General features: G+C 48.8%; 1 protein-coding gene across 1 annotated transcript in view; it reads right to left on the minus strand.

Moving 5' to 3' along the window:
- MEGF11 (multiple EGF like domains 11) overlaps positions 1–26,346 on the minus strand; it is a 247,921-nt gene that overhangs the window by 59,183 nt on the left and 162,392 nt on the right. Inside the window, exons 5-9 of the mRNA XM_023220801.3 lie at positions 25,932–26,178; positions 24,455–24,575; positions 14,135–14,271; positions 8,536–8,748; positions 1,244–1,418 (exon numbers count right to left, since the gene is read on the minus strand). Of these exons, the coding sequence (XP_023076569.1) occupies positions 1,244–1,418; positions 8,536–8,748; positions 14,135–14,271; positions 24,455–24,575; positions 25,932–26,178 (893 nt within the window). The remainder of the gene's footprint in view (positions 1–1,243; positions 1,419–8,535; positions 8,749–14,134; positions 14,272–24,454; positions 24,576–25,931; positions 26,179–26,346) is intronic.

Genomic DNA, 26,346 nt, shown 5'->3' on the forward strand with positions numbered 1-26,346 from the left:
TCCCAGACCTACTGAATCAGAACCTGCAAGTGAACAAAGACCATAGGTGCTTAGAACATTTACTGCTGTCTGAGAGGCCTGCTAGAATGCACACTCTCTATATCCCATCTTGACACCTGATAGCAACCTTGCAAGGCAGGTGTTCTATTTCACAGGTGAGGAAACAGAACCGAAGAGAGGCTGAGTCACTCATCCAAGGTCACACAATTGGTGAGTAGGAGAGCCAGGGTGCAACCCAGGTCTGGTTCCAAAGGCCACACTCTTTCAACTGCACAATTGTACCGCTTCCTACAGCACAATTAAACATATGGCCATAGAGAACCCCTGAGGGTTTGGCTCCTTGAGCCTGCTGAACATGCCCTGCCTTTGAACAGGATTCCACTTCCAATGTCAAGTTCCCCAAAACAAACCTCATAAAGACCAGCATAATTCATAAGATACAAATTGTAAACATAGGGAAGATGTTCACTCTCCCTTGTAATCAGAGAAATGCAAATTAGAACAACATTGAGGAACCATTTTCTACCTATATAATTAGCAAAAATTAATAAAATGTTAGCAAAGTTATTCTGAAATAGGTACATTCATGCACAATTTGTGGCGGTGTAGATTTATAGAACCCTTGAGAGAAGTAATATGGCAACATCCATCAAGAGCCGTAAATATATTATGCCCACTGACCCTGGGAATTCACCCTAAGGAAATAATTCATTGGGGGTGGGTGGGGGAAATGCTATTTGTATGAAGATGCTCGCTGCAACATTCGCTGTGAACCTTGGAAACAACTTAATATTCAGCAGTAAGAGAATGGCTGAGGAACCTGGGGGTACATCTGCTCCTGTAGTGTTATGCAGCCATTTAAAACCATAATTAAGAAGCCCAAGCAGCAACATAGCAATGTGGGTGAAAGAAAGCAGAATGCAAAACTGTCTCTGTGCATTGTGGCTTTTCTGATGTAAAAATATTGTGTGCATAAGGATATGGACAGGGAGGAGCTGGGCACAAAGGAAGGCAACCTTCAGAGTTGGGGGTGATGGAAAGACCCCCTCCTCCTATTATTTTTAGTATCACAAACCCTGGCCCTTTGAGAACAGCTTCAGGGGCTCTCCCCGATGGAGTCTATCTCAGAGGCGGACACAAGGAGGCACCTGGGTGCAAAGCCACATTCCTGATGGCACCAGCAGGTGAGGGGAGCTGGCCCAGTGGGGGTCAGGAAGGCCGCGGGAGGCCCCTCCCATCTTACCATGAAGCCTGGGGCACAAGTGCAGCCCCCAGTGATGCTGTGGCAGTCGGCGCCATTCTGACAGGTGCAAGGCAGCTGGCAGCCATCGCCATAGTAGCCGGCAGGGCAGGATTCATTGCAGTGGCGACCAGACCAGCCTGGCTGGCAGGCACAAGCTCCGGTTACTGGGTGGCAGCTGCACAGATAAGAGAAGGGTGAGAAGACACTTCATTCTAGGAAGCAGCCTTGTGCCTGCCCTCTGCCCACCCTTGGCTTGCCCAGGGTAGCGGGATCAAAGGACCTCTGGGATTAAATTGTTCAATGCCTTTTCTGTTTATCAGAGGATGCCAAGGCCACATGATCTTATTACCACCCAGAAGCTGAGGCTCAGGATGATTATATAACTACCCTGAAGTCAACAGCAAGGAGAAGACAAGAGCAGGATTAGAACACAGGGCTTCTGACTCCCACACAAGTCTTCTTTATAATTCAGACACACGGAAACAAAAAGAGAGAGTGGCCTTTTAGTCCCTTGGCTTATAGACTGTGTGGTCCAAGGCTTCATCCGTCCCTCATCCAAGACAAATGCCTAGTGTGGGAACAGGACGAGAAGGAAGCAGTGATACCCCAGTGGCTCTCAATATTGTAGATGTTCAATGAATGTTGGGCTGAGTGAAAACAAGACTTTGGGCCAGACGTGACTCCTCTCTCTGGCAATGTCTGTCCTGGAGAGAGCAACCCCAACCTATGCTTTGCCAGGCTCTTTAACAGTGAGCAAGCTCTTCGCCGTCTCCTGTTTGGGCTAGAGAAAGGACCATTCGGCTAGAGGCAGGGGATCCCTGGCATGACCTCCAGAGAGTCGGGCAACCTCTAGCTGGCAGCCATCTGATCCAACAGCTGATGTCCATTCATGGTCAGTGGGATGCCAGTTGTAACCGTGTGCTGCTCAGAACTCCTGCAGGAGCATAATTGATCTATGGCTCCAGTGCTGAGTCTGAAATCCAGAGGCCACATTTCCCCTGGGCTACTCCCAGCTGGAGCACAGCAGCAGGGATACTAGGGTGGGCATACTCTTGGGAGATCTGGGACTCCTCTGATGGGTACCTTGGCTTTAAGATGCCCCATCCTGGCAAACTTTCTTAGAACCATGCTGTGAGTTAAGACTCTTTCTCCCAACTTTCCTCCCTTCCTTCCTTTCTTCCTCACATGTGATCTGTCAGCTCTCCCAGCCTCCCCAGCTCCCTCCCCACTTTCCCTCACAGATGCTTCCCCTAGTAAACCTCTTGCTCTTGGTATTTGCTTCTGGAGGGGCTCAGACTTACACACCAAAGAAGTGCTGGGTGGTAGAGACAAGCCTTTTAGATTCCTTGTGGCATTGGCCTCCCTGCTCTGGAGCCCAGCTCCGGGGATAAGGTCAAGAGAAGCATGCCCTGGGCTGGCAGGGGGAACCTGGGGCAAGCCTTGGTTCTGCTAACTTCCATGGGGCCTTGGCGCCTTGCCCCGCTGGACCATTGATGGATCCCCAACACCTGGCTCATATTCACTGCCCTGGTGAATATTTGGAAATGAATACAGCTTCCTCTAAATACAATTATCTTCCATTGATTCTTTCTTCGTTTCTGCTGATTTATCATCTGTCTTTTCCACTAGGTTGCAGCTCCATGGGGGAGAGCCGTTTGTCTTGTTCCCTTCTCAGGGCCCAACAGAGTCCCTGGCACACTGGAGGTGCTTAATATATATTTAGAAAATTAATTAATGAGCAAACTAATTGTGTGAAGCCTAGCCAAGCTGTTTCTCTTCTAGGGACCCTGGTTTTCTCACAGAAAATGAGGGGGTGGACAGGAACAGGCAATTCTTGAATAATAAGTGCAAGTAGCTAGTAATCATTTCAGAAAAGTATTTAGTCTCATTAATCATCAAGTCTAAACAACAACTGGACACCACTTTTCCTCCATCAAAACAGTGAATATGCTTTGAAATGCTGGTAAAGGTTTCAAAATAATCTGAGGTTACATATCAGAAGACTTAAAAGTATTCAGACTCTGGTCTTGTAATTCCATTTCTAAGACTCTGTTGTAAGGAAATAATAATCAAAGTTGTGGAGAAAGATTTATGCACGTAGATGTTCCCTGAAGCATTATTTATAACAGTGGAAAATGGAAGCAATTTAAATAATAATAAATAATATGTGACCAGGCTATTGAGGCACCCGGGACTTTATACATATATTTCTAATCTTCAAATAAACCTGTGAATTAGGCATTTGAGCCTGTATTTCACAGATGGCATTTAGAGGTTATGTGACTTGCCTAAGGTCACAACCTAAGACAGTGAGTGGCAGAGCTGGGATTCAAACCCAGGTCTGTCTGGCCACATTTTGTCCACTGCCTCATGCCACCTCTCACCACAGGGTATTGGTTAAATGAATTATAACATCCATATGAAGGAATGCTAAGCGATGTATTCAATTGTTTTTCAAAATGTTTAATGATACAAGGTTAAGTGAAATAAGCACTTTGTATACAAAGCCATTTCTAGCAATGCTGCATCTGTTGCCTAAATCAAATCTTTCAAGTATGAAAATATATCAAATCTAAAATATGAAAATGATATAGACATCGACAGATTACCACAAAAAGGCTTTTGTGCTTATCTCTGGATTGAGAAACTGATTCCAAGATTTTTCTTTAAATATCTACGTATTCCCTAACTTACCAAAATTGAGCATTTATTTTATTTATAAACAGAGGTGAAGCAATAAAAATTGTAAGTATCTAACAAAGAAGAATGGGTGTAAACAATGAGTGTTCGAAGACTTTCTGACCTTTACAGAGAAAAATTCCTCCCTGAGCCCCAAGGCACTGGAAGGGGAGACAGCAGCCTGCATGGGTACCGCTGGGAAGTTGTGCCCCTTGGTGGCCCTGCTGCTGTGCCAGATGATTTTGGAGCACTCTTCTCTTTAGGTTGCATCTTTCCAGGAGCTTCCTTTGAGATTTAGGGTTAGTATGGAGAGACTGGCTCAGTTACGGTTGTGGAGACTGACGTGCTTGAACCTAGGAATGGCCTGGCAGGTCTTGGCTGCAGCCATCAGCTCTGCTGAGCACTGGAGACTCTAAAAGGTCTCAGGCACCTTTCTGCCTCTTCCATCAATAGATCCTTCTGCTGTCTCTGCCTAGCAAATGGTCACGCTGGAGTTCACCCATTACGTGCTCTTACTTTGGTGAGGGCACCACCTTGTGAAAAGCACACTCCACACCCATCGAGCTAGCAAATGCTGACCTAAGTACTCTGCATTTCCTGCTTTTGATCTCTGCTGCTGTCACTTTGGCTGCTCAGAGATACGTTAGGCACTAATTTTACTCTACTCTGAGAACCAGAAGGCTCAAAACCAAATCTAATATCGTTCCTTTTTTTCATATCCCTACAATATTCCATTTCTAGAAATAGGATATCTACTTTCTTAATTTGATTACTTGTCTTATAGAAACTCCAAATGTCCCTTTGAAAAGAGGATGGAGAGTGACAGCTGACTGATCATGACGGAGAGCTGTGACCACCATGCTTGGAACCTCTGTCCCTCAGCAGAGTGACTTGCACAGCCCCTCTCCCAGGCATCCCTTCTTCCCGGTGGTGGTCCCCATTCTCTTGAGTCACATGGCAGGCCAGGGACTGCTGTTTTTGGCTCAGGCAGAAGTTACAGTCACTGGTGTTTAGCCTGGTTCCATTCTCTCTGGTTTTTTCTTTTCTCCCATTTCCCCCAGACATAGATTAATCACAAGTTAATAGGAACTGAAAGCTGAACAATACAGGAATCCTTCCAGAGTAGATTTTTCTGCCTTTCTTTCAGCTGCTATGAGATTGCTGTCAATGCTGCATCTGTTGGCTGAATCAAATCTTTCAAAGGTAATACACGATCATGGCTGCTGGAATTAGTCTATGACAATCCAATTGTGGAGGGGACATTTAAGAGCCCATACACACAGGTGCTTTCTTTCTCAAGGTTATTCCTGTATGAAGGAGAGTGGTTTCTTTTTGTGTGCTACAAAGAGTTGATAACGGGAATGAAGAGTTGGAGACTCTTACCAGCCACTTCTTCCTTCCCAGGGCATGGATTCAACCTCTGTGCAGCAGCCTTGCTGGAAGGGCATAGACCAGAGAGAGGCTGGAGCTGGGTGGATAGGGCTTTCTTTGGCTGGGGGTTGGGATTACTTTGTCTCCCTAGGAAAGATGCTCAAGACCTTGCACACTGTTGTGGTGGGGGCTTTGTTGTAAGTTCTGCAGAAGGCAGGGAGCATTGAGGCTAGGCTTCTAGGGATCCCACGTTCCTTCTCTCAGGGAGTTGGGTGGAAGCTTTACTTTCAAAGACCACAGGAGAACATTTCCCCCCACTGGGTTGATGAAAGGTGATGGACAGATTGGGAAATTTATGCATAGAGAGGAGAAGGACATATATCTTATGTGCATATATCAAGTGCCCTTATTACAGACACTTGCTTAGACAGAGGTAGGTTTGAGGGCAGGACTCAGAAGTCCCAATCCCCACTCAGTACCTGAACTTTAACTGTCTTAAGATTAGAAGTCACACAGTCATTCCTTGGCTTTTCTTGAATCTCAAGAGAAGACTCTATAATGGGCCAAAAAGCTCATGGGAAGAGAGGGCTTCCCTCTATCCACATAGAGGAAGAGAGCTGTTTTCTGGTGTCCGTAAGAACAATCAAGTGCAGCATGAGAGAGTTCATTTAGCCCAGAGGCTCTCAACCTCCGGGAATTTTTCCTGCCCCGCCCCACCCTGAGACATCCAGCAATGTCTGGAAACATTTCTGATTGTCAGAACTCGGGCAGTGGAAGAAAGGTGCTACTGGCATCTAATGGGTAGAGGCCAGGGATGCTGCTCAACATTCTACAAAGCACAGGACAGCCCTCTACAACAAAGAATTCCCCAGCCCAAAATGTTCATGGTGGCAAGGTTGAGAAACCCTAACCTCAACTGAACAAAAACTTTGTGCCAGGGGCTCAGTGGGCCAGTGTACCAAGAGAAAGGGGGAAATATGTTTTTTTTTAAAAATAGGGTTGACTTCAGCTAATGGGTAGAACCTCCTAGAGGGATGGGCTGTTTAAGATGAGTTCAGGGACTCCTCCTACTGAAGGCCTACTCTGTGCAATGCTGAGGCTAGAGGCCACAGGAATGGACAAGCCAGGCTGCTGGTGCCCTCAGGGGGCCCACCTCCTCAAGGAGATGGTGATGCAGACTCAGAGGACACCAGGCTGGGGAGTAGACTGGTGGGCACACTCAGAGCCCCCACTCTGAAGAACCGCTACTCCCTCCCAGTCCCTGTCACATGATATGTTTTAAAGACAGTAAAGCAAATAATCATCAATATTGGATGGGCTGAGATTAGTGGGAGAGAAGAGGGAGTCCTTTCCGATTAATAATGCATCGAGGACTCCTTCAGAGGAAGGATGAATTATACAGGGCATGGTTGCCCAGGCACAGGAGGAAAACAATAGCCCTTTAATTTGGGGCTTGGTTAGATTTCTGTGGCAGGAGCTCCCTGCATTTGACCCCAGCATCAGCCTTGCTTCCTGTCTCGGAGAGGGTCCTCCCTCAGCTTCCCAACAGGAGTGACAGATCCTGGAATATTAATATTTAGACACATGGAACAGTCTGAGCCAGCTGGCCCAGTGGGACTTCTGTAATTAGCGCCTTGGAGATCTCGCTCTGCTCTCCAAACCCAGCCCAGATGCCACCTCCTCTAGGAAGCCTTCCCTGACCAACATCACATAGTCCTGGGTCATAGTTACTTGGGCACATGTTGGAACCTAGCAGGGCCAACCACATATATTTCATCAATTCTAAGATGTACTTCTCTTCTACATTTTCACATCTCTGATATTGGGTATGTTATACAATCAATGGTGTGTCACAGTTCAGTTGATAGAATTTTCCTAGTAGTAACCCAAATAAAGCTGTGCCTCACTACTGTTACTGTCTTGTATTTGAAGAAATATGGTAGAAGGTGCTTAGTGTTTCCTCCTCACAGCCCAGCCCTGCAGGTGCTCAGTGTTTGCTGAATGAATGACCGAGTGAATGAATGCTCAGGTCAGGGACAGGCCAACTCCACTGGCTCTAGCACCCTCTCTGGACAATCTCCTTCCTGGGCGCTCCACCTTTGCCTCACACCACCCCAGCTGCTCCACTCTAGGGAGGGAGGACCTTTTTGTTTGACTCGTAGCCCTTGCTGAGATGCCTCTGCTTGCAATGAACGAAGCTCCAGAGTAGTTTGTGAAAGATCAAAGCCTGGAAGCGAAGAGCGGCCAAGGCTAAGTCCTGGCTGTCCCAGGGACAGGGCTGCAAAGCAGAGGGATTCTCTGTCTGCCCTGCAAACAGCAGCAGCACCCATGCCCAGGGTGGCTGGTCTTCCCTGGGCTGTCCATAGGCCTGAGGGAGAAGGGATGCTCCCCTGACCTTCATCACCCAATTAAGTGGCAGCCACGATAAAGGGCTGTGGGGGCATTTATCTGGGGCTGGCAGCCTCAATTTTTACCCAGGGGCAGTGCCTACTGGTGCATGAAGCGGGCAGGGAAGGGAGCTGGGAGTAGTAGCCCCGAGCAGCTCTGGCTTCACAGGTTCAGACTCCTTTGGAAGTGGGGGATGGGGGGGCAAATTCTGCCCGGATGTCCCCAAGCCACAAAGGACACAGAGTGCTGAGGGAGGGGCTGGCCCCAAGTCCAGGCCCTGATAAAGGGCTGCCCCTGTTGTTCCTGCTTCTCTACCCTTGCCAGGGCCTGTTGGGACAACCCTCCCTAGGCCCTGGGATGGCCCTACTGATTTTTAAGGTCCTTTCTAGTCCTGACCTTCTGCAGCTCAAGCCTCTACTTCTGCCCTAGTGGCCCTGGCTCTGGTTGGATGCCACACAAGTGGAGGGGAAATATTCTCCAGGACAGTGTGCTCAGAGCTTGTGGCACCCGAGCCCCACCATCCCAGCCCCCAGGGTCATGCAGCTGTGCTCCACCCCACCTCCTTGCTCCCTCCATGTGTGGAGTCTCAGACAGGCACATTTGGAAATGCAGGCAGCCAGGTGTGGTGGACAGAGTTGAGTGATCTGGCTCTAGTCCTGACTGTGGCTATGTGGCCTTGGCTTCCCCTTCTTTTCATCAAAGTAGTTCTCAGGGCTCAGTGCTGAGGTCCTAAACCTTTCCCCACCCTGCCTGGATGTCCGTGCCAGAGGTGGGGGGGCCACATCCTAGCAAGCCTCCTTTCTACCTGAGCGCCCCCCGCCCTTGTCCCGAGCTCGCCCGGTCCCAGCTCATACCTGATGGTGTTGTCAGCGTCACAGGGGCAAGGCAGGGTGCAGCCTGGGCCATGAAGGCCCTCTGGGCACAGTCGCTCCTGGCAGCGTGGGCCCTTGTAGCCAGGCTGACACTGGCAGGCACCTGTGGTAGGTGAACACTGCCCACCATTGTGGCAGTCACAGCGCTGTGAGCACTGGAAGCCGAAGGTCCCGAAGGGGCACTCCTCTTGGCACCTGTGGGAGAGCAGAGTGTGGCTGAGGCTGTGGGCCAGGATCCCTCACCTGTGCTTCAAGATCCTCCAGGATGTGGTCCTCCTGGTCATCTGGCCCAGGCCTGGTGTGCTCCACCCTGCTCACAGCCTCCTCCCCTTTTCTCTCTCCTCCTCTAGGAAGTATTCCGTGGTTTAGTTCACCCCAGTCATTTCTGCCTTTCACGCCAGGTCTCCTCAGTGCCCCCAGCAATGAGTTTGTATTACCATCCTTTATTGATTCCAAGCCTAATATTTTTTTTTAAAAAAATTAAAGTTGTGGTGAACTCTACGCGTTATGGTTTAAATGTTTCTCTCAAAATTCTCATTGAAACTTAACACCCAATGCCAAGGTATGAGGTGTGGCCTTTGGCCTTTGGGAGGTGATTAGGGCATGAATGGATTAGCACTCTTATAAAAGGGCTGCAGGGAGCCACTGAGGTCCCTTTGTTCTTTTGGCTCTTCTATTCCTTTCACCCTCTGAGGATACAGGCTTCAAGGCACCATTTTGGAAGCAGAGATTGGGGCCCTCATCAGACACCAAACCTGCTGGCCCCTTGATCTTGAACTTCTCAGCCTCCAGAACAGTGAGAATCAACGTCTGTTGTTTATAAATTACTCAGTCTTGGGTATTTTGTTATAGTGGCATGAGCAGACTAAGACAGTGCACAGCATAGAATTGACTATTTTAACTACGTACAGTTCAGTGGCATTAAGCACATTTGCACTGTTGTGCTATATCACCACCACCCATCTCCAGAACGTTTCCATCTTCCCAAACTGAAACTCTGTACCCATTAAACAAAAAACCATTTAGGTAGGTTTAAAAACACCTTGTTTTTTTTTGTTTGTTTGAGACACAGTCTCACTCTGTCGCCCAGGCTAGAATGGCATGATCTCGCTGCAACCTCTGCCTCCCAGGTTCAAGTGATTCTCCTGCCTCAGCCTCCCGAGTAGCTGGGACTACAGGTGTGCACCGCCATGCCCAGCTAATTTTTGTATTTTTAGTAGAGACGGGGTTTCACCATGTTGGCCAAGATGGTCTCAATCTCTTGACCTCATGATCTGCCTGCCTCGGCCTCCCCAAGTGCTGGGATTACAGGCATGAGCCACCTTGTTTTTCAAATATATTTTTATATCTCTGAAATTAATTAGATAAGTCTTATGTCTGATGACATGTCATAGTTTAATTGTCAGTGTTTTTCCTTCTTTGCAGTGTATGAAATAATGATGCATCTCACAATCAGTGGCACCTTAGATTTGATGAAATGGGGTGATTTTGTTTCTATACAGTGTCTCTGGTTTGTGAGCCTTTTGGGCAGATGTAGAGTCTCTCTTGTCCTACTGGGAGACATGTCTCCTCCCTGACTGTGGATTTTCCCTTGAGTACAGGACGCATCCTCCTTCATGGGACTATAGAATGCCCTGTGACAAGGGCTATTTTCCCTTCCTTGGAAGAGCGTCTCCTCAAGGTAGGGGCTGAGTCTCTCCCATCAGCCTGTGAGCCCCCAAGGAGGAAGCCTAGGACCCCCTTTGTGTCCTATGCATGTCTGGGCTAGTACTTGGAGCTGCCAACATGAGGATAATTATTCAGCTTCATCTAACTCACAACCATGGGTGTGGCTCCTCCGTGGGTGAGTGTGACCCCCACTGCTGACCACCTGGTTTCCTGAATGTGCCTCAACATCCTTTACCCCCACCCTGGGCTCTTTCCCAGGGGATACAAATTTATTGTCACAGCAACTAGATCCGGATAAGTCAAGGGGTAAACCTGGGGGAATAAGGGGTAAAAGAGGGAGACAACTTCTTGCATCCCAAAGACAAATGGAAATGGCCTCTGGAGTTCTGGGTTATCTTTGTTCCAGCACTGATTCAACAGTGCGGACAATGGAGAACTAACCTAAAGTTCTGACATCCTCTTCCTTTTTGTAAAATGGGATGATACTCACTAAACCTCATCAGGTTCTGTAAGAATTAAATGGGATAATGTGTGTAAAAATTTAGAAAGGTGCCCAATGCATAATTGGGGCTCAATTTGAAAAGTTAGTTATTTTCATTAGTACTCATGTTAATATTGTTTTCAACAGTTCTTATAACAGAGCCCATCTGACCTTCTGGCCTTAAATTCAGGCATGAAAAAGCCCAAAGGGAAAAATTCTAAAATGTTGATAGTAGAGTGGATTTGAGGAGTTAGTGTTTTAATTATCACGTTTCCATTTTCCAGGTTTTCTATATATCTTCTACAGTAATCAGAGGGGAAAAGCAATTTTTTTAAAAAAATACAGCTCTAACTTCTTTATTATGTATTCTGGAGGATCATGGGGGTGGAAGTATTCTTCTACAGACAGGGCAGGGAGATTCTGTGTCTGGGTGACTCAGTTGTTTACGGTGAGGATGGGTGGCCAGACCCTCGTGGATGCGGCAGGGCCAGCTAGCAAGTGTGTGGGGGATGAGAGCAGCCAGTGTGTGGGGCACCAGCCTTGGCAACTTGAGACTGGGGTGTCCTTGTCTCTCTTCTTGCTTTCGTTGCTCTGTGCCCACAATGACGAGGAGAAGAGGACAGTGACTGGGGTCTGGCCTTGAGTGCTTCCTTCCTAAGAAGATGCCACCAGCTCTCCCCTCTCAGAGCCACTGTGTAAAGGAGTGATCTGGTAGAATAATGGGGCAGCAGGGATCATGATGACAACACCCCTGGGCACCATATACCGAGGGGCTTCCAGCTGCTCAGGCCCCAGAGCCCGTCCCCAGCCCCTGGAGCAGCAGATATTCTCATCACCCTCACTTTGGAGTTAAGGAGGCTGCCATGGGACAAGTGAGGCAATTGCTCCAAGCTCACGCAGCCTACATGTGGCTAAGATGACCCCAGATTGTCTTTCTGCAAATCTTGTCACATGTCAGTCAATCTGAGGCCTCATGAAGGGAAAGACAGCAGAAAAAAGAGGGAAGAAGAGGCAAGAAAGAAGGTGATGTCTGGAGAAGGAATGGAAAGTAGAAGACAGAAGGAGGAGAAGTAGAATGGGGGAAGGGAAGGAGGGAAACTGAGGCAGAAAGGAGGAAAAGGGCAGCTGAAGACCTGAATAATCACTATCTGAATTGCCAGTCCCTGTTCAGCCTGCAAATGGATTTCTCCAGAAATCACTGTGCTTTGCTGGCCTCGAATGTCTCTCAAATGTCGGGTGAAAAAACTCAAACCAGATACCTCCTGATACCTGCTCCTTTTCAAACATTCCTGCTCCCTCCTGCCTAGCAGGACTGGACAGAGCCCTGAACCCTAAGCTCCTCAGAAGGGCAATTCCCTAGCCCACTACATTTTTGGGGTGACCGAATCTATAGCCCCAGAAAAACAATCTGGAAATGAAATACTGACAACCTCATTCATTTACATAATCAGCCTCTTTTTTTCCCTACTCACAATTTAAACAACTTATTTATTTAGAGATCAAGCAACGACAGCTAATGAATTTTACACAAAGCATGCTAATAACGGGGCCTGTGGAACAGAAGGGTAATCACAGCAGGAATTAGTTTTCTACTTAAACATTCTTCCTTTGCATCATATCAATCTAATGTGTCCGATATTGCCATTAACAACCAGATACATTGCTCAATTAAATTACAAAATGAGCTGCAAAGCCCTCGTTACATTTCATGTTTAATTTGCACTGGTTTCTGCCTATCCGGGGAGGCCTGCATTATTACACCCACTCAACTTTAATATGCTCGTGATGATTTGGGTGGGTTAATGCAGCTGTCACCTATGAAATTAATGGAGGCAATTTTACAAAATATTAAACACCAGGCAGCCCGTTTAGGTGAGAAGCCCAAATACTGCCTGGCCTCCTATTGAACTCTCCTGTGGTTGATTGACAAAGCTTGCGGGAGGGCCCCTTGGCTTTAAGAGGTTCCTCTCTACCCAGGATCATGGACCAGGCTCCAACAAGCGAGAGATTTTGGATTATTTCTCTATTTGGCACATCTTTACAGGGAAAATCGAGAGCACCAATGAACTAGGGTCTACTCGTGTGGAGTCCAGCCGGCTAGAGTCCTGGGCCTGCTCATTTCCAACAACAAGCGAGCGGTTTGCACTCTCATGAGAAAGTGGACTGACAAAGGAGTCCTGTGCTGGCTTGAGGGTCTTCCTGGTTCCAGTCCATACTGGCTCATCCTGAGCATTTCCTTATTTGGGGAGATGATGAGGATGGGAACTGGACTCAATGTTTCAGCCCTCCCTCCCACGGGTCAGGGAGGGACGGATCCCCAGATGCCACACCCCATGTTCTACGCTGGGGAAGCTCACGCTGATGAACACTGGCTCACAAAGAGATCAGATCTGGCTTAAAAGACTTCCAGTCGGAGGTAAATCAGCCCAAGGCTAATGGACAGTCTCTTTTCTGGACATCACTAAGGATTTGGGGCTGAGTCTAGTGAGAGCTGGAGAAGCCCCGATTATGTCTGTTAGAAACAGAGGGATTCATCGGTTAACTCAGCCTCCCTCCTGGCTTCCTGACGTCACCCAGGCAGGGAATGATGAAAAATGTTTCCTCATTTTGTCTGAGAAGAGCATAAAATCCAGGAGCCAGAAATGAAACATGGATCCCCACAGAACCAGGCATGGGGTGTGGGGGCCACCTCTGTACAGTCCTTCTCTGCTTGAAGAGACCCATGTGGTCAAGAGTGAGAGGGAGGAGACTTGGCCTGGGTTCTGTGGGTTTCAAATATCTTTTTCCAGCTTCCAATCTACTCAACATCACACACGCTGGTTGCCGTTTCTCCCTTTTCCTCTGCACCTGCCCTGTCATCATGGCCTCCTTCTTCCAGCTGTGGCACATGTGCACCTATGGCAATTTGCCAGTTCTGTGTTTTTTGATTATCCACTCTGCAAGGCTGGTTTCATTCCGGGACACTGGCACCCTCCTTCAGTCTGCTCTTAAGCCTCAGGCCTTCAGAGGATGCAAACTGATGCCAGTATCCTTTTGGTGGAACCCAAATTAGGACTAAAAATCCCCTTCCAGAAGAAATCGTGCAAAACATGTGAAATGGTTTTGCACTCTCAGCTTCCTTGGATTATCTGCGCCATTGCCTCCCTCCATGAGTGCAGAGAGTAGAGAGTGGGGACAGGTGCTCACGTCCTTCCCCCAGGTGAGCCCATGCAAAGTCAGGGCTTGGGCTACTAGGCCAGAGAAGAGGGTGTCTCTGCAGGCCGAGGGTGAGGAGGGATCAGGTGCCAACTCTCTCTGGCAGGAGAGCTCAGAGTGCTTTCTGAGAAAGGAACTGGAAGGCTGGCAGAGAGAGAGCTATGAGCTGTTCTCTGCAAGGCTGCTGTGGATATGAGTAAAATGGACAGCAAAGACAACAGTTAACACTATCCTTACCTGTCCCCCATGTATCCAGCTGTACAGTGGCACTGTCCAGTCACGTGGTCACACTGCCCTCCATGGTGGCAAGGACAGTCCTGGCTGCAGTTCTGGCCAAATGTTCCTGGTGGGCAGGGCTGGGCACACACTGCTCCCTGAAACAGAGGTGGGAAGATATGTATGGTGGTGCTCCAGAGATGCCAAACTTTCCTGGGAATGGCACAGCTGCTGTGGCTCCAGGGACCACCCAACTTCCCAGAAGAAGTTCAGCCAGCTGGACACCAGGGCTCCAAAGCCCTCCTCTTAGAGATGGGAGACTGAGGCCAACTTGCTCATCCAGTTATTCAGCATAATTTAGGAACTGCCTATTGTATACGAGGTGCTGTATGAGACACTAGGGGTGATTTGACTTGATTCCTGTCTTCCTAGTCTACTGCAGAGAGAGCCAAGAAAACAGCTAAGTACAAGGCACTAAGTACTCTCACATGGGTACACAGTAAAGCGCTGAGGAGACACAAGGAAGGAGGCTGAGTAAACATGCTGGTGTGGAGACGTGCACTTTGCTCAGCTTCTTTCCCAAACCCAACTGACGTGAGAGTTAAAGGGGTACAGGTATAAACCTACGAGGAAAAGAGGAATAGGAGACAAGGGATGTCACACACTGGAAGATGGAAAAGCAGGTGGAGGAGCGATAACTGCTTTGGTTTCTGCTTCCTGGGCAATGTTAAGTGCCTGCAAAGGGAGTGTCATAATGCTGGGTGATGAAGTCCTTTGTAGCCTCAAAAAGCTCAGGAATCAGAGACACTGGGACCCTCTGAAGGTGAAGGTGCAGGTAGGATCAAAACAGGACGGTTTGAAAGTTTATAAAATAGGGAATTAGACCCCCCAATCTCTGCCCCGCCACCTTGAAAAGCCAGGTGAATTGTCCAAGTCTTTCAGAGAGGTTGGTGTGACAGGCTGTGGACAAGGGACACAGGCACAGATGAAGGTGGGGGTGGAACGCTCCTGCTGCTCTCTTCCCTGCTGCGCTCCTAAAGGCTGACTGCCGGACTGAACTCCCTGTGGCAGGAGGTTGGAGGGTTCCTTTCTAGGGACACTGAGGAGTTCAAGAGAAATGACCTAAAGATATTGATAGTTGAGAGTCCCATCAGTCAACACGCCTGACATCGCCCTCCACCCCCAGGTGTCCAATTAGCTTTTCTGAGGCTCACTGTAAAACGTGAACAGATGGCCAAGGATCACCAGATATTTGAAACAGGCCCTCACATGAAAGAGAAACACTGAAAGCAACAGACAGACAACAGGAACACAGAGGAAATAGGAACCATGCCTGGAGCAAGGAAAACCTAAAAAAAAAAAAGAGAAAGAAAAAAGCCTCTATCATAATTAAAATGAACATGCTCAAGTAGCTATAAGAAAATTGCACCTGTGAAAGAATAGAGTGCTATAAAAGAGGATATCCAGAGAGTAGGAAAGAAGTCTTGAAAATTAAAAATAAGATGGCAGAAATTAAAATGTTGCAATAGAAGAGCCAAAAGAAAGTTGAGGAAATCTATAAAGTACAACAGAGAGAGAAAGAGGCAAAGATAGAAAGATGAGATTAAAAATAATAGAGAAAATATAATGAAATTAGAGGACCAGTTCAGGTGGTCTGACATCTAATTAACAGGAGTTCCAGACAGTAGAACAGAGAAAATAGAGGTAAGTAAATTAATGGAAAATATAATAAAAGATAATTTCCCAGAATGGAAGGATGAAGAACCTGGGTTTCTGAACTGAAAAGGCCTGCAAAGTCTCCAGCAAAAATATGAAACAAGACCCACATCAAGTCATGCTATCATAAACTTTTATATCTCTGTGGATAAAGAAACGATGTTCACAGTTTTTAGAAAGAGGAAAACGGGCTAGGTGTGGTGGCTCATGCCTATAATTCTAGCACTTTGGGAGGCTGAGGTGGGAGGATCTCTTGAGCCCAGGAGTTGGAGACCAGCCTAGGCAACAAAGCAAGATCTCATCTCTACAAAAACAAAAATGAAAATACAAAGAGGAAAACAAACATACAAAAATCAGGAATCAAAAGGTTTTAGACTTCTTAACTAGAAGCCAGAAGACAATGGAGCAATGCCTTAAAAATTCAGAGGAAAAAAATCATTTCCAACTTAGAATTCTACACCCAACTAAACTAACACTAAAGTAGGGGACTCAATAAAGACATTTTCAGATTTGAATAGCCTCAAGAAGTTAACTTTCCATAAACACTTTCTCAGAAAGTTACTGGAGGATTTGTTTTCCATAAAAAAATAATTACCCAAGAAAGCGGGGCATGGTGGCTCACACCTATAATCCCAGCACTTTTGGAGGCTGAGGTGGGCGGATCACCTGAGGTTTGAGACCAGCCTGACCAATGCGGAGACACCCCATCTCTACTAAAAATACAAAATTAGCCGGGTGTGGTGGTGCATCCCTGTAATCCCAGCTACTGAGGAGGCTGGGGCAGGAGAATTGCTTGAACCCAGGAGATGGAGGTTGCAGTGAGCTGAGATCATACCACTGCACTCTCCAGCCTGGGCAACAAGAGTGAAACTGTCTCCAAAAAAAAAAAAAAAAAAAAAGAATTACCCAAGAAAAAGAAAGGCATGAATTCCAGGAACTAGGGACGCCAACAGAAGACAGAGGTGAAAGGAATCCCAGGACAGCGGTGAAAGGAAGCCCCAGATGACAGCTACGCTTCAGGCCTGGAGAACAAAGAGTTAAAGAGTTCGGACTGGAACAGAAGATGCAGGCTTCTAAGAAACCTGCCTCAAAAACAAAACAGAAGCAAAACCTGGAGAGACTTCTGATGGGTCTGACTTTATTGAGAGGAGTCTGAGAGCTCTGTCAAGAGAGTTTTAAGGATAAATTAGTAACAATACACATGTATATTAAAATAAATATTAAAAAAAATAACTTAACCAAGCTGGACGTGGTGGCACCTGTCTGTAGTCCCAGCTACTCAGGAGGCTGAGGCAGGAGGATCACTTGAGCCCAGGAGTTCAAGGCTGCAGTGAGCTATGATCATGTCTGTGAATAGCCACTGTCCTCCAGCCTGGGCGACCCAGCCAAATCCTGTATCTTAAAATTTTTTTAATGATTTAACCACAAATTGTAATATAACTCCACTGAGAGGGTGGGAGAGGGGTTGCTTGTATCTGTATGTGTGTGTATGGCACAGCAGAATCTTATTCTACAGCAGGAAGTCAATGGATTCAATGACTGTCTAAAATGGAAAAGTCAAGAAATGGCTATAAAGCATGTTATGTAGAAAAATGGAGGGAAATGCCAGAAGAAATATCTAAAAGATTTGAAAGTAGTTGCCTTTAGGGAGTAGGATTTGTAAATGGAGCAGGGGACTCCCCCGCCCCACAATATTAGCCTTGTGGTATTATATAACTTAAAATTACACGCATGAGTCTTAGGTTTTTAACAGATCTGAGCCTGCTCTTGTCTCCTGCTACCCTTCCAGCCCTGTTCACACCCGACAGTCATTTCTCTTATGGAGATCAAGGATGTTCCTCCAATTAATTAATCAATTAGTTCAACACACAATTATTAAGCACCAATAATCACCAACCCTTAGAAGCTGGTTTATTCAGGAAAATTGTGCCAGAGCAGAGTCATCTTTCAAGATCATCCAGTTTACTTGTAATGAGTTAAATAGGAGGCCGTTCAGTTAAGACTCTCCTCCACACACAAGTCAGAAGTAGAGGGGCTGAGAGGAGGAGGGACTGAGGTGAGGAGGGGAGGGAGGAGTGAGGGGCAGAAGCAGCTGAGGACAGTGAGAGACTGTGTGTGTGAGAGAAAAGGGGAGAGAAAATTCACTGAGGCCAGGTGCGGTGGCTCTTGCCTGCAACCCCAGCACTTCGGGATGTCAAGGCAGGTGAATCACTTGAGGGCAGGAGTTCCAGACCAGCCTGGCCAGCGTGGTGAAACCCCAGCTCTAGTAAAAAATACAAAAATTAGTCAGGCGTGATGACAGGTACCTGTAATCCTAGCTACTCGGGAGGCTGAGGTAGGACAATCACTTGAACCCGGGAGGCGGAGGTTGCAGTGAGCCAAGATTGTGCCACTGCACTCCAGCCTGGACAACACAGTGAGACTCCATTCAAAAAAAAGAAAGAAAATAAAAAGACAAAGAAAAGTCACACAGAGTAGGGGTCCTTCTTCCTCCTGGAGGTGGTGGGGGTACTCCAGGTATGGCAGGGGCCTTTCTCAGTGCACATTAAAAGTTCTAGGTATTCACGAAGGGGGAGAAGTCTTTCTGGCTTCTATCTGACTCAGTCTTCTACAGTCCTGGGCTGGATAAGGACACTCTTGGAAAAACTTTTTTTTTTTTTCCCCCAACACAGAGTTTTGCTCTTGTTGTCCGGGCTGGAGTGCGATGACATGATCTCGGCTCATGGCAACCTCCACCTCCCGAGTTCAAGCGATTCTCCTGTCTCAGCCTCCTGAGTAGCTGGAATTACAGGTACCCGCCACTACGCCCAGCTAATTTTTTGGTATTTTTAGTAGAGATTGGGGTTTCACCATGTTGGCCAGGCTGGTATTGAACTCCTGACTTCATGTGCTCCACCTGCCTCGGCCTCCCAAAGTGCTGGGATTACAGGCATGAGCTACTGTGCCCGGCCAAAAAAACTTTTTTTTTTTTCCTAAGAGATAGGGTCTCACTCTGTCATCCAGGCTGAAGTTCAGTGTTGAGGTCCCAGCTCACCGTAACCTTGAACCTCTGGGCTCAAGTGATCCTCCCGCCTCAGCCTCCTGAGGAGCTGGGACTGCAGGCTCATGCCACCACACCTGGCCAGGTTTCTGTCCTTTTTAGTGCTTCTCAGACACAACCAGTGCTCCCTGAGGAGGTCAGTAGAGGAGTCTGGTGCATAGACTGCGTCCTTCCGGCATTCCCTAGGGAAATCAGGCATCACTGAGACTGTTTGGTGAAGTGGGTGAGCACCTCTTTCAGCCCCTGCTCAGGATTCCCAAACTGCAGGCATCCAAGTCCACCGAATCTCTAGTCCTCTTCCCTGGTTTGAGGTTTGAGCTCCTGGGGCCTGAGAGAATTTGATATTTTGGAGGTCCTGTTGCCTGGTGTAGTGGGGAGAGCACTGGGTTCAAAGTCATGATTTGGGCTCAGATCTCAGCTCTGCCTCCTCCCAGATAGGTGAGCTAGGATAAGTCAGGTGATCATTCTGAGCCTTAGTTTTCTCATCTATAAAATGGGAGTAGTAACTCCTAGTCTTCCAGGTGGTTATAAAGACGAAGTGAGATTAGAGATGTGAAGGAACCTAGTATAGTGCCTTAAACAGGGGGCACTTAATTAATAGTAATTGAACCAAGTTGACACCTGATGAGGTGGCACACGGTGGGAGCTCCACATAACCTGAGACGGAGAAGAGTGGAAGAGAACCGTAGGAGTCATCACCTACTGCTGGCTGGAAGAACAGCCTTTTGGGGAGAGGCAGGGGGAGAGAGCAGCCAGAGAAGTCAGCTTAGGAGAGGGCTACGGCCTGTAGTTTTTCTCCTGCTGCTATGAGCTGAAGTGTACCCCTTCAACATTCCTCTTTTTTGTTTGTTTTTTGAAATGGAGTCTCACTCCGTTGCCCAGTCTGGAGTGCAATGACACAATCTCAGCTCACTGCAACCTCCGCCTCCTGGGTTCAAGCGATTCTCCTGCGTTGGCCTCCTAAGTAGCTGGGATTACAAGAATGCGCCACCATGCCCAGCTAATTTTTGTATTTTTAGTAGAGACTGGGTTTTGTCATGTTGGCCAGGCTGGTCTCGAACTCCTGACCTCAGGTGATCCACGTGCCTCAGCCTCCCAAAGTGCTGGGATTATAGGCATGAGCCACTGTGCCTGGCCAACATTCCTGTGCTGAAGTTTTAACCTCCAGTACCTCAGAATGTGACTGTATTTGGAAACAGGACCTTTACATAGGTAATCAAGTTAAGATGAGGTCATCTGGGTGGGCCCTCATCCAACATGACTCATGTCCTTACAAGAAGAGGAGACTAAGACAGACCCAGAAAAAAGACGACATAGAGACACAGGGAGAAGATGGCCATCTACAAGCCAAGGAAAGAGGCTCAGAAGGAACCAACCCTGCTGACACCTTGATCTTGGACTTCCAGCCTCCAGAACTGTGAGAATCAGTCTCTGTTGTTCAAGCCGCCTAGTCTGTGGCACTTTGTTATGGCAGCCTCAGCAGATTCATGTACTTGCCGTGTGGTCAGTTGAGTGTGTATCTCCAATTGTAGTGAGATCTTGGACTGCTGTGGCTTCTAGAAAGTTGGACATGGGGTAAGGTGATATTTTCTGCTCCTCTCAGAACTGGTTAGACCAAATGGCTTGGTCAAAATCTGGAAAACAGTCACACTTTAAGAGGGTCTTGGTGGCCCAGCATGGGGGCTCACGCCTGTAATCCCAGCACTTTGGGAGGCTGAGGAAGGCGGATCACGAGGTCAGGAGATGGAGACTATCCTGGCTAACATGGTGAAACTCCATCTCTACTAAAAAATTAGCCAGGCATGGTGGCAGATGCCTGTAGTCCCAGCTAGTTGGGGGGCTGAGGCAGGAGAATGGCATGAACTCAGGAGGCAGAGCTTGCAATGAGCCAAGATTGCACCACTGCACTCCAGCCTGGGCGACAGATCGAGACTCTGTCTCAAAAAAAAAAAAAAAAGAAAAAAAAAAAAAAAGAGGATCTTGGCTAAGTAGAACATAAGAAGAGAAGGGGCCAAGATGGTGAAAGGACTTAAGGCCATGCCAGGTCTCCTAGAGGGAAGGCAACTCAGCCTCACCAAGCATCTGAAGGCATTTCTAATGATCAGTGATGCTCCAGGGTGGCATGGACACCCTCAATGGACAGTAAGCTGTGGCTGGTGTGAGTGCTGTGAAGGTGATCCAGGCCACAGGCCAGGAAGTGGGGCTCCATGAATCTTTTTTCTCAAACCTGAGCATCTGTAATGCTGGGCCTTGGCCCAAAAACCCTCTCTTTTTTTTTGAGATGGGGTCTTGCTCTGTCGCCCAGGCTGGAGTGCAGTGGCGCAATCTTGGCTCACTGCAACCTCTACCTCCTGGTTTCAAGCAATTCTCCTGTCTCAGCCTCTGAATAGCTGGAATTACAGGTGCCCACCACCATGTCTGGCTGATTTTTTGTATTTTTAGTAGAGAGAGGATTTCACCATGCAAAACCTCTCTTTGGCCCTCCAGGATAACTGGTCCTGTTTCCCAGCTCCTCAGCCTCCTCTCTTCCAGTCTCTTTTCTTTGTGGGTGTGTGTGTATGCATGCATGTAGGCACACACACACTGTATCCAGTCCCCAACATAAGACTGTGAACTCCTAAGGGTGGGGGATGTCAATCCTATTTCCTTCTCCTTCTCTGTCTGTAGTTCCCACTCACATCAAACTACTCAGACCGATTTCTCTGCTTTGAAAGGTCTCAGAGCCCAGAAAAAGAGGGGAAACAATTCCCCAGGCTCTTTGCAAAGACCCTGCCTGAAACAGGCTTCATGTTGGGCTAGCAGACTATCCTGTGGGCATGCTTAGGGCCTGGTGGCCAGGAATCTCTAAGGAGGGGCCTGGAGAGCCAGAGTTCCTGGCCTGGCAGCTCCTCTCTCCAGTTCCACACAATGGCCCGGGTCTTTGGGGAGGTGCATGGTGTGAATCAGCTATCTGTTTATCCCTGAGTTGGAAAATGTGTGGTTGAAGTCACATAGGGCCATTGGGAAGTCAGGCAAAGGAAGATGCTAAAGTGGGGAGCCTTCTCCCCAGTATCCTTTCCTTGGTCCCTGCTGTCCCTGGGAGGAGCCTCAGGCATGAGTGCAACTTCATTATACGGTGACTCTGCATGCACAAGGGGTATTAATAATTCATACAAATCTGCAAGTTAAATGCTATGTCAAAAATAGAAATGCAATTGTCTACAATAAAATTAAAAACATAAAGTCCTCAATCCAAAGGCTTCTGTCAACAGAGCTTCCTGTCATCTGGAAGCACAAACCTCTCGCTGTGCTGGGGAGAAATACAATCCCTCCGTGTGTTTGCATCTCACCTTCCCCCTCTTCAACCACCCGAGCCTCAGCAGTATCTCCAGAGAGGCCTTTACAGGCAAAGGGATGCTGTGCGCTTGTTCTGCCCACCACATCCTGATCCAACCTCTCTGCTGCAGCTGGGCCTCTGAGGACCCTGCCTGCTGGGCGGATTTCCAAAAGCTGGTTGGAGATGAGAGGGTCTTTCCAGAGACTGGTTCAGGGTGGAAGAAATGGGCAGGTATGGGAGAGGTGGTGGCAGTCCCTTTTTCTTCCTCAGAGGAGACAGACAGATGGAGAGACAGACACCAAGGGCTGGGAGTCAGGAGACCTGGATTCTAGCTCCACCTCACTCCTAACCACCAGTGTGGTCTTGAACAGGTCCCTTACCCCCTCTGAGTCTCAGCTTCTTCATCTGAGAAAGGAAGGTATTGACAGACCAGTGGGATCCAAATCTCTTAAAGCTGGGAAACCCTGTTTTTATGTGAAATCTTACCTAGAGCACCTCACTATAGAAACTAGATTAAAATGGAGAGGTGGGGGTGGGGTGGGGACCAGATTCCTAATGATTAGGCTCCCGCCCCCATTCTCCCACAAGAAACCATAGGCTTTTGTGAAACACAGAAGGAAGTCCTATGGTCTGGATCAATTCTTTCCAAGTGCAGACCTGCAGACAGGACTGGCTGCCTCAGAACCATCTGGGGAGCTTATTAAAAATAGAGATCCCCCAGTCCCAGGAGGTCACAGACGCAGCCTGGGAATCTGCATTTTAACCCCCTGCTACCTGCTTGTCAGCTCTGGTGTGCAGTCAGGTTTGGATGCTGTGGGATCAAGTGGTCCCCAAGGTCCTTTTCCTGCCCTAAAAAAATTCTGACAAGACTGTGCCTGCATCGAAGGGCCCTGCAGGCGTCCTCCCATCTGTCCCTGTGACCTCTGCATTCACAGCCTCCTAAAATATCCTGCTTCTGCTCAGCAGCCCTGTCCTCTCTGGCTTTGCAAAGCCTCAGGCCCCAGGGGAGGTGGCGGACTGTGTCGCTGAGCTTCCCCTGAAACAGAGCATGTTACTGGAGAGTCAGAGGCAGGGACGCAGCCCAGGAAGGTCAGCTTCAGCTGACTCACTGCCTCTAAGGGCTTGGTCTGTGGGGAAGGCACTGACAGGCAGGGTGTGTTGGCTAAAAGGAGGCTCGTGGAGGGTCTGTGGCACCCAGGGATAGAAATCAAGCCATCATAGAGGGCTTCAGAGTTTGCAAAGGACTTTAGACATGCATAGCCTCACATGAGCCAGCCACCAACCATGGCAGCTGGGCAGGGCAGGGCTCACTGTTGTTATATCAGTTTTGTACTTGGGGAAGCAGAGTAATTGAGGCTTTTTTCAGGGTCAACATTGGCTGTGAGACCTGAGCCCATGAGGTGACAAATCTTATCCTCCTTTCCTACAATTGTTTTTCCTAGACATGAGACCTGGGCTGCTTGAGGCTACATCAGAGTCACCTGCAGTACCTGTTAAAATACAGATTGTGGGGCCCACAGAATCAGAATGTGTGTGTGTGCAAGTGCAGGGGGTGAAGTTAGATAAATTCAGGTCGTCCATACCTGCTGTTTCTCCTCTTTTCCCAGCCTTTTCTGCCACCTCTGGCCCAGAGCCCATGGCTGCTCATGTGGGCGCTTATATCCAAAGACAGAGCTAATCTTACAAGAAGAATTCAATTTATTTGGACAGGAGAGACCACAGGCTCAGAGAGGTGAGTAACTTGCTTCAGGCCACACAGCACTTAGAGATGGCAGACCTGGGATTCAAAGCTGTGTCCACGGCACCACTGGCAGCATTTAGTGATGCCCTATGGCGATAAATAGGAGGGACGGTATTCACAGTGGGAGAATAATTCAGCTTTTTTTTTTTTTTTTTTTTTTTTTTTTTTGAGACAGAGTCTTACTCTGTTGCCCATGCTGGAGTGCAGTAACTTAATCTTGGCTGCAACCTCTGCCTCCTGGGTTCAAGTTATTCTTGTGCCTCAGCCTCCCAAGTAGCTGGGATTACAGATGTATGACACAACGCCTCGCTAATTTTTGTATTTTTAGTAGAGATTGGGTTTTGCCACGTTGGCCAGGCTGGTCTCGAACTCCTGACCTCAAGTGATCTGCAGGCCTTGGCCTCCCAAAGTGCTGAGATTACAGGCGTGAGCACCGCACCCAGCCAATTTAGCCTTTTAAGGTGTGTGTGAGTGAGGAACGCTCAGTCCTCTTACAGTGCCCCACCCAGATCCTTTGGGCCCACCTACCGTCCAGCCTGGGGGGCAGGCACACTCGCCAGTGATGTGGTGGCAGGTGCCCCCATTCTGGCAGGGGCAGCGCAGCTCACAGTGAGCTCCATGGCTCCCAGGAGGGCACAGCTCCTCACAGCTGCATGGAGAAGCAGAGGTGTTAGACACAGCAGCATTCAGATCAGGTGGCAGGGCCCCAGTGCTCCAGGGTTCCCTAGGAATTCCTTCACAGTCAATGGATCTGTATTAGGTACAGCATCAGCTGAGCTGCAGTCCTGCTCCCTGCCAGGAGGGGGAAGCAGGGCTCAGACTGAATACATTGGAATGTAGGGTGCTTGGGCCAATACTTTTGGGATGACTTCAGTGTTCTTAGGGTAAAAGAAGACTGTTCTGGGGAGGAGGCTGAGGAAGCCTTCCCGAGGAGGAAGACATTTTACTTGGGCCTTAAAGGTGAAGTCAATTTCACCAGGAGAATGGAAGGAAGGGCATGCTAGGCCAAAGTAATCCCATGAATGAAGGCACTGAAAAGTGCCCATGGATCCCGTCTTCAAGAATCCGCCTAGACTCAGAGAGGGGAAGAATCTGGAGCACGTTCCTTCCAGGCTCGGGAAGGCTCCCAGCTCCCATGACAGGCTCATGTGCAGGGACTGGGCGCTGTTGAAGTGTGGGGCAGGATTTGCATGAGGTCTTCGTCTTGGGCCTTCATCCAGTGGCCCTGGCCTCTAGCTCACTGGGACTTAGGAGCTGACCAGACATCGGGGTAGGGAACACCCTCAATCAACAACGTCTCTGTGGTCAGAGTCCTTGGCCACCCCTCAGGATCTAGGCTGTTGGAGAGGGCACTGAGCCTGCTACAGGGTTGGGAGGAGAACTTCAATCTTGCCTCTGAGGGGGTCTCGGCTAAGCAGTCTTGTAGGTCTCCTGTCAATACTATTCTTCGGGGAACTGGAGTGAGGGGCTGTTTGGTGTCTCGGGAGAGAAAGTAGGGGAGAGGAACAGCGGAGTAATCCTCCCAAATCTGTACATGGTATCTGCCCAGGACCCTCACCTCTCTCTATGTGTGTCACACCTCTCCCAAATGCCCTAAAAGGGAAGGCCCCAGGTGAGCAGCATCATATGGGGTAAGGTCAGAAGAGACTTCCAAGATAAGGACTGTCTCTGCTAGGAAGGGCCTTCTGGGAGGGTTTTAGAGAGTGCCCACTCGGGCAGTCTCAGGAAGGACCAGTCAACGGGGTCCTGGAAGGCAGGAATCTGAGACCTGCGTGGGTGAGGCCTGGGCATTTAGACTCACAGGAGATTTCACAGCCAAGACTATCCCAACCCTCCTGGTCCCACCAGCCAGCCCACCCACAAGGAGCCCAGGGCTGGGTGTGCAGCTGCGGTAAGGCGGCCACTCTAGGCCCCGCCCCAGCCCCTCCACCCCCTCCACTCTCCCCACCCTCCAAGTCCCGCCCCACCAGGTCCCGCCCCGTCCAGGCCCTGCCTCATGACTCACTAGACGCCGGTATAGCCAGGCGCGCAGAGGCACTCGCCGGTGCGGGGGTCGCAGCTGGCACCGTGTCGGCACTGGCACGGCAGCTGGCATCCCTTGCCGTGGGTGCCAGGCGCGCAGAGCTCCTCGCAGCGCCATCCACGGAAGCCGGCGGCGCACACGCAGGCGCCTGTGATGGGGTTACACAGGGCGCCGTTCTGGCACTGGCACCGGTTGCTGCAGTGGGGCCCCCAGTGGTCGCTGTCGCAGCCTGCAAGAGACGGGGCAGTCAGGGATCAGGAGCCCCGCAGGCTCTCCTTGGGGCAGGGGCCAGGAACCGATGCCCATGCGGCCTTCCCATCTTTGCAGTGCTCCTCCCTGGACAGGCGGCAGCAAGGGGTGCCTGGGTGGAAGCTTTGGCGCCTCATAACCTCCATCA

This window comes from Piliocolobus tephrosceles, chromosome 6, assembly GCF_002776525.5.
Source record: "Piliocolobus tephrosceles isolate RC106 chromosome 6, ASM277652v3, whole genome shotgun sequence".
Taxonomy (NCBI): Eukaryota; Metazoa; Chordata; class Mammalia; order Primates; family Cercopithecidae; genus Piliocolobus; species Piliocolobus tephrosceles.